Raw genomic sequence first — 14,105 nt, 5'->3', positions numbered from 1 at the left:
TTAGTGTAGAAGCAGCCTGAGCAATTCGATAAAAGCTAGTAATACCTCTCCCACCTTGATTGTGGCTAGAGATGTCCGATAATGGCTTTTTTGCCGATATCCGATATTCCGATATTGTCCAACTCTTAATTACCGATTCCGATATAAACCGATACCGATATATACAGTCGTGGAATCAACACATTATTATGCCTAATGTTGTTGTGATGCCCCGCTGGATGCATTAAACAATGTAAAAAGGATTTCCAAAATAAATCAACTCAAGTTATGGAAAAAAATGCTAACATGGCACTGCCATATTTACTATTGAAGTCACAAAGGGCATTATTTTTTTTTAACAAGCCTCAAAACAGCAGCTTGGAATTTGGGACATGCTCCTGGAAGAGTTAGTGCTGCAAGGGGTTCTGGGTATTTTTTCTGTTGTTTTTATGTTGTGTTACGGTGCGGATGTTCTCCCGAAATGTGTTTGTCATTCTTGTTTGGTGTGGGTTCACAGTGTGGCGCATATTTGTAACAGTTTTAAAGTTGTTTATACGGTCACCCTCAGTGTGACCTGTATGGCTGTTGACCAAGTATGCAAGGCATTCACTTGTGTGTGTGAAAAGCCGTAGATATTATGTGATTGGGCCGGCACGCAAAGGCAGTGCCTTTAAGGTTTATTGGCGCTCTGTACTTCTCCCTACGTCCGTGTACCACTCCGTACAGCGGCATTTTAAAAAGTCATACATTTTGCTTTATGAAACCGATACCGATAATTTCCGGTATTACATTTTAAAGCATTTATCGGCCGATAATATCGGCAGTCCCATATTATTGGACATCTCTAATTGTGGCAATTGTGGCAACATTTGACAATCGTACATGTTGTCGGCATTATGAGTATCACTAGATGAATAATCAGCAACAATGAGCGTGTTTACAAATGAAGCCTACCAATATGGCCATTGTGGGAAATGGAGAAAAATCCGAAGCCCTCTATCGATTCGCCAGTGATATCATTAGGTATACCTGCACACTCGCCGATAGAGCGGACAAGCTGCATAAAAAAAGCTGCATTTGGCAGAACTTACGTCACTGCATGTTGCACGTCGTTGTTATTATGTGCATTTAATGACCATATAATAAATAATACTTTATCCTACCATTTTATGTGTTTCCTCCACGTTTGACAGCTCTCGGACATTTCTGAATAGACCATATTTGTAATATTTTTTAGTCTTGTCAGTCCAAATATTAAAGTTAAAGTTCCAATGATTGTCACACACACACTAGGTGTGGTGAAATGTGTCCTCTGCATTTGACCCATCCTCTTGTTCACCCCCTGGGAGGTGAGGGGAGCAGTGAGCAGCAGCGGTGGCCGCGCCCGGGAATCATTTTTGGTGATTTAACCCCCAATTCCAACCCTTGATGCTGAGTGCCAAGCAGGGAGGTAATTGTTTCCCATTTTTATAGTCTTTGATATGATTGAACTCACGACCTACCGATCTCAGGGCGGACACTCTAACCACAAGGCCACTGAGCAGGACACACAGACATAGGACGGAAGATTCTTGTCCCTCCATCGTCTGTCTTAGCAGCACGAGCACCTCTTTTTCTCACAGCGTCTGTGTCAGATGGCATGTCCTTCTGACATGTGCTAAATAAAACGCAAAACAGTGCTGGCAAAATGGTGATGAGTGTTGATTAATCACTTTGCGCATGCTACATAATTTAATCTGCCTCCAAATATTGTGGGTGTTGTGACGATCAGCATTTATGTTGCATATTAATGAAGACAGAGACCTAACATGGATTGCATGCCTTATTCCGCTTACTTAACAGACGCAATCCACTTTGCACACATTTAGTAGAACTGTTGTGCGTGTGCTATCAAGTTTGCAGGTGTTTTAGTGCACGCAAACCTTTACAGTATTTTGTTTTAAAAATAAACTGTGCAATTTATTATACAAACCCCGTTTCCATATGAGTTGGGAAATTGTGTTAGATGTCAATATAAACGGAATACAATGATTTGCAAATCCTTTTCAACCCATATTCGGGGACGGCGTGGCGAAGTTGGTAGAGTGGCCGTGCCAGCAATAGGAGGGTTGCTGGTTACTGGGGTTCAATCCCCACCTTCTACCATCCTAGTCACGTCCGTTGTGTCCTTGGGCAAGACACTTCACCCTTGCTCCTGGTGGGTGCTGGTTAGCGCCTTGCATGGCAGCTCCCGCCATCAGTGTGTGAATGTGTGTGTGAATGGGTGAATGTGGAAATGCTGTCAAAGCGCTTTGAGTACCTTGAAGGTAGAAAAGCGCTACACAAGTATAACCCATTTATCATTATTTAATTGAATGCACTACAAAGACAAGATATTTGATGTTCAAACTCATAAACTTTTTTTTTTTTTTGCAAATAATAATTAACTTAGAATTTCATGGCTGCAACACGTGCCAAAGTAGTTGGGAAAGGGCATGTTCACCACTGTGTTACATGGCCTTTCCTTTTAACAACACTCAGTAAACGTTTGGAACTGAGGAGACACATTTTTTAAGCTTCTCAGGTGGAATTATTTCCCATTCTTGCTTGATGTACAGCTTAAGTTGTTCAACAGTCCGGGGGTCTCCGTTGTGGTATTTTAGGCTTCATAATGCGCCACACATTTTCAATGGGAGACAGGTCTGGACTACAGGCAGGCCAATCTAGTACCCGCACTCTTTTACTATGAAGCCCCGTTGATGTAACATGTGGCTTGGCATTGTCTTGCTGAAATAAGCAGGGGCGTCCATGGTAACGTTGCTTGGATGGCAACATATGTTGCTCCAAAACCTGTATGTACCTTTCAGCATTAATGGCGCCTTCACAGATGTGTAAGTTACCCATGTCTTGGGCACTAATACACCCCCATACCATCACAGATGCTGGCTTTTCAACTTTGCACCTATAACAATCCGGATGGTTCTTTTCCTCCACAGTTTTCGTCCACAGTTTCCAAAAACAATTTGAAATGTGGACTCGTCAGACCACAGAACACTTTTCCTCTTTGTATCAGTCCATCTTAGATGAGCTCAGGCCCAGCGAAGCCGACGGCGTTTCTGGGTGTTGTTGATAAACGGTTTTCGCCTTGCATAGGAGAGTTTTAATTTGCACTTACAGATGTAGCGACCAACTGTAGTTACTGACAGTGGGTTTGAGCATACCTCAACTTTATCAGTATTTATTGCCACCTTTCCGAACTTCTTTGTCACGTGTTGCTGGCATCAAATTCTAAAGTTAATGATTATTTGCAACAAAAAAAATGTTTATCAGTTTGAACATCAAATATGTTGTCTTTGTAGCATATTCAACTGAATATGGGTTGAAAATGATTTGCGAATCATTGTATTCCGTTTATATTTACATCTAACACAATTTCCCAACTCATATGGAAACGGGGTTTGTATGTTTGTGCTTGACTTACTATAATGTTTCCATAAAATCAGATTTTTCCTGAACTGATCTGTCGTGCTGCAGCGTCTGCCAAAAATACAAGCCCTGCTTATGTGATTTGATTTATGAGGGCTGGCACTGTTCTGCGGCCGCTGTCAAAAGGAGGCGATTAGTGCAACGGTGGAGAGAGAGAGAATCATCCGTGAACGTGTCGACAATCTACATATTTCTGTAAGAAATAACAAATATTTTACGTATCTGTCGAGCAATTACATTTTTGAGCTGATAAATTATTTAAAGAGTTTGTATTATGCAAATCCAACTTTTCTTACCTGTTGGCTCCTGTTATTGTGTAATTGGGGATCCCATATAACTCCCAAAAATGTGAATTCAAACCATTAAGGCACGGTGGAGCCATTAATAAAACACTGTTGCCTCTTTCCAAACAAGACATTTTGAATTTGAGAAGACTGTGACAGATTTTGCTAAGTTACATCAGCGGATATCTCCATATATGGTAAAGGTTTACCTGAAGAACATTGCGCGAGTCCGCAATTTTGATTCAGTTGTAGTCAAAGGGTTCCCTATATTTTTCTATCCTCTTGTTGTGGGGCAGACTGGCTCATACATATGCACGCTAAAATCTTCCGCTGTTGCCATTTCTAATAAAACTAGCGTATAGTTCTAACATACAGTACCGTATTTGCCGGACCATTGGGTGCACCGGATTATAAGGCGCACTGCTGGTGAATGGTTTATTTTTTATCTTTTTTTATATATAAGGCGCATTAAAGGAGTCATATTATTTTTTATTTTTTTTTAATTGAAAACACTTCCTTGTGGTCTACATAACATGTAATGGTGGTTCTTTGGTCAAAATGTTGCATAGATTATGTTTTACAGATAATCTTCAAGCCGCTTTCTGACAGTCGCTTCAGGATGCGCTGTTTTGTGGGCGGTCTTATTTATGTGGCTCACCTTTGGCAGCGTCTTTTCTCCGTCATCTTTGTTGTGCGTGCCAGGACGGGAGTGGAAGAAGTGTCAAAAGATGGCGCTAACTGTTTTAATGACATTCAGACTTTACTTAAATCAATAACGGAGCAGCATCTCCTCATCCTTGGCTCACTAGTGCAACAACAACGCCGTGAAAAAACGTCTGACTGGAACCCTCTAATAACTAAAGTTTCTTGGGTGTATAATAAACTCACTACACCGGTATGTTTTAGCGCTTTCATGGAGAGTTTACTGACAGATATAAGTAAGAACTTTACACTACTTTATATTAGAAATGGCAACAGCGGAGGATAAATGTCCCATAACAAGAATATAGAGAAAAAGAAGAAGCTTATCGACTACAGTGTCGCCACGGACTACAAAGGCGGAAGCGCGCAAATTTTCAGGACTTATGCGGATCCCAAATACAGATCAGCAGGTACCAGAAGGTAAGAAAAGTTGCTTTTGCATAATATTGCGAAACAAAATGCCAGATAAGATGTCTTACCTCATACACACACCATAATAATACTCCTATGTTGAAGCACAGTACAATCCATCAAGCGGTGCGGCTTTATAGTTTACCAAAGTCGTACTAAAACATTTTGATAGATTTTTGAGCGCGGTGTGTAATGTTCTATTTTTTCAATGGAACATTTAAAATGTTGGTGTTGTTTACTTGAGTCATATTGTAGTCTACACGTATCTCTTGCATGTGACTGTCATTATATTGCAGTCTACACGTATCTCTTATGTTTGACTGCCATCTACTGTTCACACTTATCATGTCACCATGTACCAAATAAAATAGCTTTGAGGTCGGTAAGCAAAACCAGAATTATTCCGTACATTAGGCGCACTGTCAAGTTTTGAGGGAAAAAAAAGATTTTAAGTGCGCCTTATAGTCCGGAAAATACGGTATATCTGTCAGTAGACTTGATATGAAAGCTCTAGCAATTCGAACATAGCTGACGGGGTGAAAATGAAATTGTCTAAAAATGCATTTTCCCATCGATAACATGACATCATCGCGCCAAGTGCGTGCTCTTTCAGTCAATTAGTGTGCGAGGAATATATATATATATATATATATATATATATATATATATATATATATATATATATATATATATATATATATATATATATATATATATATATATATATATATATATATATGTATATATATGTATATATATATATATATATATATATATATATACATATATATATATATATATATATATATATATATATATATATATATATATATATATATATATATATATATATATATATATATATATATATATATATATATATATATATATATATATATATACATATATATATACATATATATATATATATATATATATACAGCCCGGCCCCCAGCCAAATTTTTGTTATTGTAATTTGGAAGAATTTACCTGAATGTGCATGAACTATTTCTGTTCAAAATAGTTTGAAATGTCAAATGCTGAATGTTTAATTATTAACTGTCCGTTTACTGTACTGTGCCAACTGTACTACTATATGAGTACGTATTTTCTCTTGTTTCGTTGAAAAATACACAGCAAAGTCAGTTTGGCTGGCATCTGTTTTAATTATGAGACACAATTGTGTCCAAGTCATGATATTTTTTTCATGCTTGAAATAAGAAATGATTACTTTGAAAAAGCGGTTTTATACTTGTGAGTGTTGATGACACAGCTTTGCAACAGTTGATATTCTAGTTTCAAGCATGTTTTACTCAATATAGGTCATAAAATCTCAGCAACAAGCTGTAATATTTTACTGTGATAATTTAAGTGAAGTGAATTATATTTATATAGCGCTTTTCTCTAGTGACTCAAAGCGCTTTACATAGTGAAAACCCAATATCTAAGTTACATTTAAACCAGTGTGGGTGGCACTGAGAGCAGGTGGGTAAAGTGTCTTGCCCAAGGACACAACGGCAGTGACTAGGATGGCGGAAGCGGGAATCGAACCTGCAACCCTCAGGTTGATGGCACGGCCACTCTACCAACCGAGCTATACCGCCCCATTTAGGACCAAAACACTTAAAACCAGTAAAACACTCTAACATAAAATCTGCTTAGTGAGAAGAATTATCTTATCAGACAAAGAAATAAGCAAATATCACCCTTATTTGAGATATTTAATCCCACTTAGATTTCAGTTTTTGCAGTGTAGTAGTGTGCTGCAGGTTTAACAACATAGCAGAACGCCACGGGTTGGAGCAGGATAACATGAATATGGAGTGAAATGACTGTCTCCATGGTGACATAGTCGTAAACACAAAAACGTCATAGGGCGGTCTGCTCCACTTTTGCAACGATTACAGTTACTTTCTCACTGGCACTCATCGAGGGCGGACGTTCCCCTTTCCTCTCCCTTATCTCTCCTGCTTGCTTCTTTGTCTTGTCTTGTCTTAACTTTCTTGTTGCCTCTTTTTGCACAGCTCTCCAAATCTAAACAATAGGAACTAATTAGCTGGCCTCAATGAAATTGAATGTATTGTATTGTATATGTACAGTATAAGGAATACTGTATGAATATAAAAAAACCTCCCCTGACTTGAAAACTGATTTTGTTCTTCTGTCTTCCTAACATTTATGTAATTTAATTAAATCTACTTCATTGCTTTATAGTAATTGCTGTACATCTGTACAAGCTGTACTTGACCGTGATGCCTCAGCAGGCGACATCTGGATGAAAACACACCAGGTCCTCTCACTGTACACCCTCTGGTCCACAGTTGTCATGACACCGCCATACCTGACATTGTCATGACGTTGGATGTAGATCTTGTGAAAGATCCTTTCGGGCGGCTTCAGGAAGTCCTCCTTCATCTCCATGGCAACATTCCTGGGCAGTAGGCTCATTAACAGACGCTCCTGAAAAGGGAATGTTATAAATATCAACAACCCTTGTTTGCTAGAACATTTCGTTGAGCAAAATCATCAACAATGACTTTTGAAATGAATGAGGAAAAGCTTGTAAAAAATCACCTTTTTTTAAAAATAAATAAATAAAGGTTGATTAACCCCCAATCCAAAATGTAATACTTAAACCAGGGGTGTCCAAAGTGCCGCCCGGGGGCCATTTGCGGCCCGCAGGTCATTTTTTAACGGCCCCACGGCACATTTTAAAAATACGATTGAAAAAAATAAAAAAACATATAAAAGAGCAAACTGGTGAAATGTAACAAAAAAATGTTGCAATGTTTACGCTAATAACACAAAGTTGCCTTGCAGGCTGTTTCTTTCTTGAAAAAATAATATGAATCAAAATCAGTGTCATTATGAATTATTGACCTATTCAAGGCTCCAATTATGTCACATTAAATATTCCACTTTGAGATATTTTGGGGGAAAATGTTGCATATTTTGTGTTTGAAATATAAAAAACTGAGCTGTTTTTTTTTTTTTTTTGAAGAAGGGCCTAAAACGAACAAACAGAAAACATAAACAACAATAAAACTTAGAATTGACGGATAGATCTGAAGTTGATCTCGAGATTATTGTGTTAAAAGTAAACAGTAAAAAAAAATTATAATTGATTTTTTAACACTTTAATGAGTAGAACCCTTTTGGATCCCAATAATTTTAGTGTGATTTGTTTTTAAGTGTCATTGCTCAAAAAAATAATAATGAATTAAAATCAATGTTGTTATGAGTTATTGACCTTTTTAAGGCTCCCATTATTATATAATCTCAAATATTCCACTTAAAAGTTTTATTGGGTGAAAATATTGCATATATTGTGTTTTTTCCATAAAAAAACTGGGTTTTCTTTGACAAAAAGAGCATACAACTTAAATCTTTAAAAATGTTATATTGACAGATATATATACCTAGTGTTGATCTAGAGATTTAAAACTTAAATAATAATAAAAATAATAATACTGAATAATGACACATTTTTTATATTTTTTTGACCAAACCCCTTTGGGGTCCCCGGGATCAAGCCTGAGTGGAGGCCTAAATGTAAAAAATATCAAAATGGCCCCCGCTTGCTTTGATTTTTCAGTGTGCGGCCCTCAGTGGAAAAAGTTTGGACACCCCTGACTTAACCCATTCAAATAACATAGTGTTGAAACATGGATATATTTATAAACTTATGTAATGATTTAATTACTAAGTGTCTAGTTGGATGAAATAAATTATTAGGCAATGAATTTGTATTTATGATGATAAAACAGACAAAGTCACCAGAGGAAGATTTTGTCTTCACAGATAGCTGTGCAACTATGAATGCGTAATTGTTCTCAACACAGTTGCATCGGAGGAAATATTATACTTCTGAACCCAAGGGCCCTCCCACCACCCCGACCCCAAACCTCAACAACACCCGCCCTGGCAAACCTCAAAACGCCCATCCCCTCAGGTGTACTAGAGGCCAGTCAACATCAAGTAAAATGCTGGCTTTCCGAGAGATTGCCTGTGTTTTTAGCTCACTAATAGTACGCTGGCCTTTCACGCGGGCGAGAGAGTACACAATCGCTAGATGAAGCGGAGATGTTTGCGCATGACAGCTATGAATACTAGAGATGTCCAATAATATCGGACTGCCGATATTATCGGCCGATAAATGCTTTAAAATGTAATATCGGAATTATAGGTTTCAAAGAGTACAATTTATGACTTTTTAAAACGCCGCTGTACGTAGTGGTACACGGACGTAGGGAGAAGTACAGAGCAGTTGCGTCTCCCAGTCATACTTGCCAACCCTCCCGATTTTCCCGGAAGACTCCCGTATTTCAGTGCCCCTCCCGAAAATCTCCCGGGGCAACCATTTTCCCGATTTCCACTCAGACAGAAATAATGGGGGCGTGCCTTTGCGTGCCGGCCCAATCACATAATATCTACGGCTTTTCACACAAGTGAATGCAAGCATACTTGGTCAACAGCCATACAGGTCACACTGAGGGTGACGTGTAAACAACTTTAACACTGTTACAAATATGCGCCACACTGTGAACCCACACCAAACAAGAATGACAAACACATTTCGGGAGAACATCCACACCGTAACACAACAGAACAAATACCCAGAACCCCCAGCAACCCTGCCCACCTCAACCTCCTCATGCTCTCTCAGGGAGAACATGTCCCACATTCCAAGCTGCTGTTTTAAAGCATGTTAAAAAAAATAACGCACTTTGTGACTTCAATAATAAACATGGCAGTGCCATGTTGGCATTTTTTCCATAACTTGAGTTGATTTATTTTGGAATTGTTTAATGCATCGAGTGGGGGATCACAACAAAATTAGGCATAATAATGTGTTCATTCCACGACTGTATATATCAGTATCGGTTGATATCGGAATCGGTAATTAAGACAATATCGGAATATCGGATATCGGCAAAAAAGCCATTATCGGACATCTCTAATGAACACCAATCATTGAATTCTGCCGTCAAAATCAAGGGCTTCTGAGTAGCTTGGGCCCCTGGGCTTCAGCCCAGATAAGCCCGTGCATGAAGTTCAGTAGCTCTGTAGTTGTTTAAAACAACATTGAATAAATTAACCATCCAATCACTTCAGAAACCACTTCAGCATGTTTATATTTCGGAATCATTTCAGTTGCACGCAATTAGCAAATTGCTGTCATGTTCTGCGTTACCATGATGTTTTTTATTTTGTCCTTCTCCCTCCTCTCATTTGTGTTTTCTTTTAAAAACGCTGGTTTCCTGTGCCGGTCACGGCCACGCGTTGCACCTGCTCCCAATCACTCATCAGTGGCATATTGAGTTGGGGACACTGTGGCAGGGAGATGTTAGATTGTTCTTGGCTGTCACGTTTTTTTTCCTCTCGCTGCCGGTTCTCTGAAATCTTCCATGGAGCTTCAGAGCAAACGACTTTAATCTTGTATTTCCTCCATTTCTGAACTAATGAGGCGATAGTGGTCTCTTGCTGATGGTCTTTGAGTCCATTCCAATCTTGTGCAATTCTACAAACGTGTCCCTGAGGTCCTTTGACAGCTCGTTGGTCTTGTTCAAAATGGTGGAGATGTTTGAATGGAAGATACTGTTTTTGTGTAACTTGATGCATGTGTTTTACCAAAACACATTCATGAGATAGAAATGGTTCAATATTTTTATGCAATAGCAACTTTAACAAAATTCTATCAAAAAAGTGTAAACATTACTAGCCTCAACGTCGACAAGGATTTCAAACCCAAAACGGTCTGCCTTACCACATATAAACTTATGCTGTGTGCAATGAGAGCCACAGAGATATCATTTGCCATTAAATTCATTTGGGGCAACATTAGAGATGTCCGATAATGGCGTTTTTGCCGATATCCGATATTCCGATATAGTCCAACTCTTAATTACCGATTCCGATATCAACCAATACCGATATATACAGTTGTGGAATTAACACATTATTATGCCTAATTTTGTTGTGATGCCCCGCTGGATGCATTAAACAATGTAACAAGGTTACCCAAAACTCAAGTTATGGAAAAAAGTGCCAACATGGCACTGCCATATTTATTATTGAAGTCACAAAGTGCATTATTTTTTTTAACATGCCGCAAAACAGCAGCTTGGAATTTGGGACATGCTCTCCATGACGAGGTTGAGGTGGGCGGGGTTGGGAGGGTGGGGGGTTAGCGGGGGGTGTATATTGTAGCGTCCCGGAAGAGTTAGTGCTGCCAGGGGTTCTGGGTATTTGTTCTGTTGTGTTTATGTTGTGTTACGGTGCGGATGTTCACCCGAAATGTGTTTGTCATTCTTGTTTGGTGTGGGTTCACAGTGTGGCGCATATTTGTAACAGTGTTAAAGTTGTTTATACGGCTACCCTCAGTGTGACCTGTGTGGCTGTTGACCAAGTATGCCTTGCATTCACTTATGTGTGTGTAAAGCCGTAGATATTATGTGATTGGGCCGGCACACAAAGGCAGTGCCTTTAAGGTTTATTGGCGCTCTGTACTTCTCCCTACATCCGTGTACTACTCCGTACAGCGACGTTTTAAAAAGTCATACATTTTACTTTTTGAAACTGATACCGATAATTTCCGATATTACATTTTAAAGCATTTATCGGCCGATAATATCGGCAGTCCAATATCATCGGACATCTCTAGGCAAAATTTAACGTCAAGTATCCTGTCACTCATTTATTGACATTTTCCATACGGCTCTTTACGCAAAACGGGGCTCCCCATGGATCAAGCGGTCCTATGCATAGCGCGCCTTAAAGGCCTACTGAAACCCACTACTACCGACCACGCAGTCTGATAGTTTATATATCAATGATGAAATCTTAACTTTGCAACACATGCCAATACGGCCGGGTTAACTTATAAAGTGCAATTTAAAATTTCCCGGGAAACTTCCGGCTGAAAACGTCTATGTATGATGACGTTTGCGCGTGACGTCAATGGTTGAAGCGGAAGTATTGGTACACCATTGTACCCCAATACAAACAGCTCTGTTTTCATCGCAAAATTCCACAGTATTCTGGACATCTGTGTTGGTGAATCTTTTGCAATTTGTTCAATTAACATTGGAGACTGCAAAGAAGAAAGCTGTAGGTGGGATCGGTGTATTAGCGGCCGGCTGCAGCAACACAACCAGGAGGACTTTGAGTTGGATAGCAGACGCGCTATCCGACGCTAGCCGCCGACCGCATCGATGATCGGGTGAAGTCCTTCGTCGCGCCGTCGATCGCTGGAACGCAGGTGAGCACGGGTGTTGATGAGCAGATGAGGGCTGGCGTAGGTGGAGAGCTAATGTTTTTAGCATAGCTCTGTCGAGGTCCCGTAGCTAAGTTAGCTTCAATGGTGTCGTTAGCAACAGCATTGCTAGGCTTTGCCAGGCGGCACAGCATTAACCGTGTAGCTACAGGTCCAGTGTTTGGTTCGGTGTCTCCTGATAGTAGTATTGTTGATCTTCTGTCTATCCTTCCAGTCAGGGGCTTATTTCTTTTGTTTCTATCTGCATTTAAGCACGATGCTATCACGTTAGCTCCGTAGCTAAAGTGCTTCGCCGATGTATTGTCATGGAGATAAAAGTCACTGTGAATGTCCATTTTGCGTTCTCGACTCTCATTTTCAAGAGGATATAGTATCTCCTGAGACGCCGAGATGAGCGGTCGCACCCTCTTCCGCTCCCGATCGGGAATCCAAACAACTGCTCGGATTATCCCACACTTCCTCCTTTTTCTACTGTGGATTACGGATTTATATTTTAAACCTCCTCGGATACTCTACCCTCTTGAAAATGAGAGTCGAGAACGCGAAATGGACATACACAGTGACTTTTATCTCCACGACAATACATCGGCGAAGCACCTTGGCTTCGGAGCTAACGTGTTAGCATCGTGCTTGTCTGCACATCGAGGCAGAAGAAACATGCCCCTGACTGGAAGGATAGACAGAAAGTCAATAATACTACTATTACTTCTACTATCAGGAGACACTGAACTCAACCCTGGACCTGCAACAACACGGTTAATGTTGTCCCGACTGGCGAAGACTAGCAATGCTACTGCTAGCGTCGCCATCGAAGCTAACTCGGCTACCGGCTCGTCTCAGCTCAAGCTCACCTGTGCTCCTGCGGTCGGCGGCTCGGCGGAGGACTTCGCCCCGTTCATCGACATGGTCCGAGGCTCGGCGGCGGCGGACGACCCGGTCATCAGAGAAGGCAGCGACTCAGCGGCGGTGAACGACGCGGCGGCTGCGGTGGACGGCGACCCAGACATCGGTGATTGCGGGGAACTGCACGAGATGGCGGGGGTCCACGCGACCTCTCCCCGGTCCCGGACGGCCGAGGACGCGCCATACACAGGATTTAGAGGCGCCTTTACACAAACATTTTCGTTATTCTCTTTCTCTTTGTCTTCAAAAAAGCCCGCCAAAAGGAAACCCAACCCATCCCCCAGCAACCCTACCTGGCCTCCTCCTCCCTCTCCCTCCCCTCCCCCTTTCTCTCCCTCCCCCTTCACCTGGAGGACGATCAATATGCCTCTCTCTCCTTGCTCTTCAACTGCAACAGCAATAATAACCAACAATTTTTCTGGTCAGTACCACAACACAGCGGACTCTGATGCTCTTTTTGGTTCCAGTGGACTACACATCATCCACCTTAATGTGAACAGCCTCTCTGGAGCCAAACTCGACCAAATCAGAGAAATGTTCCTCAACACGAAGGTAAAAATCTTGTGTTTCTCTGAAACCAAATTTGATCAAAGTATTTCTGACTCAGAGATAGAAATACAAAACTTTTCGGTTATCAGAAAGGATAGGAATAAACACGGTGGGGGCGTTTGTATGTATATTCACCAGGATATTAAATACATAACTCGCACTGATCTTAACCACAATAACCTGGAATCTGTGTGGGCGGAAATCAAATTTAAAAATGCTAAGCCGGTACTAATAGGGACTGTTTATAGACCCCCTAATCAGAGTGATTTCTATGGGGCTTTGGAAGAATGCTTGGCGGGGACAGACAACATGGAGAAAATTATAACTGGGGATCTGAACACAGATATTCAACGCAAAGATGCGCCTGTCTTCAGATCCTTCAGCAAGTTTTGTAATCTGCACGGTCTTTCCCAGCTAATAGCGCTACCCACAAGGGTGTGTGATTCCACCCAATCAACCATAGATCTCATTCTCACTTCAGACCGGCCTAAAATAAAAAATAGTGGGGTCATGATCTGTGGTCTTAGCGACCACTA

General features: G+C 40.6%; 1 protein-coding gene across 1 annotated transcript in view; it reads right to left on the bottom strand.

Annotated features, from left to right (window-relative positions):
- The window catches only part of adcy1a (adenylate cyclase 1a), a 272,153-nt gene that overhangs the window by 169,158 nt on the left and 88,890 nt on the right, over window positions 1-14,105 (bottom strand). The window contains exon 3 of the mRNA XM_062028481.1: window positions 7,183-7,301. Within this exon, the coding sequence (XP_061884465.1) occupies window positions 7,183-7,301 (119 nt within the window). The remainder of the gene's footprint in view (window positions 1-7,182; window positions 7,302-14,105) is intronic.

This window comes from Entelurus aequoreus, linkage group LG19 (genome assembly GCF_033978785.1).
Source record: "Entelurus aequoreus isolate RoL-2023_Sb linkage group LG19, RoL_Eaeq_v1.1, whole genome shotgun sequence".
NCBI classification, from domain to species: domain Eukaryota; kingdom Metazoa; phylum Chordata; class Actinopteri; order Syngnathiformes; family Syngnathidae; genus Entelurus; species Entelurus aequoreus.
This window is presented reverse-complemented; position numbering and strand designations above follow the sequence as displayed.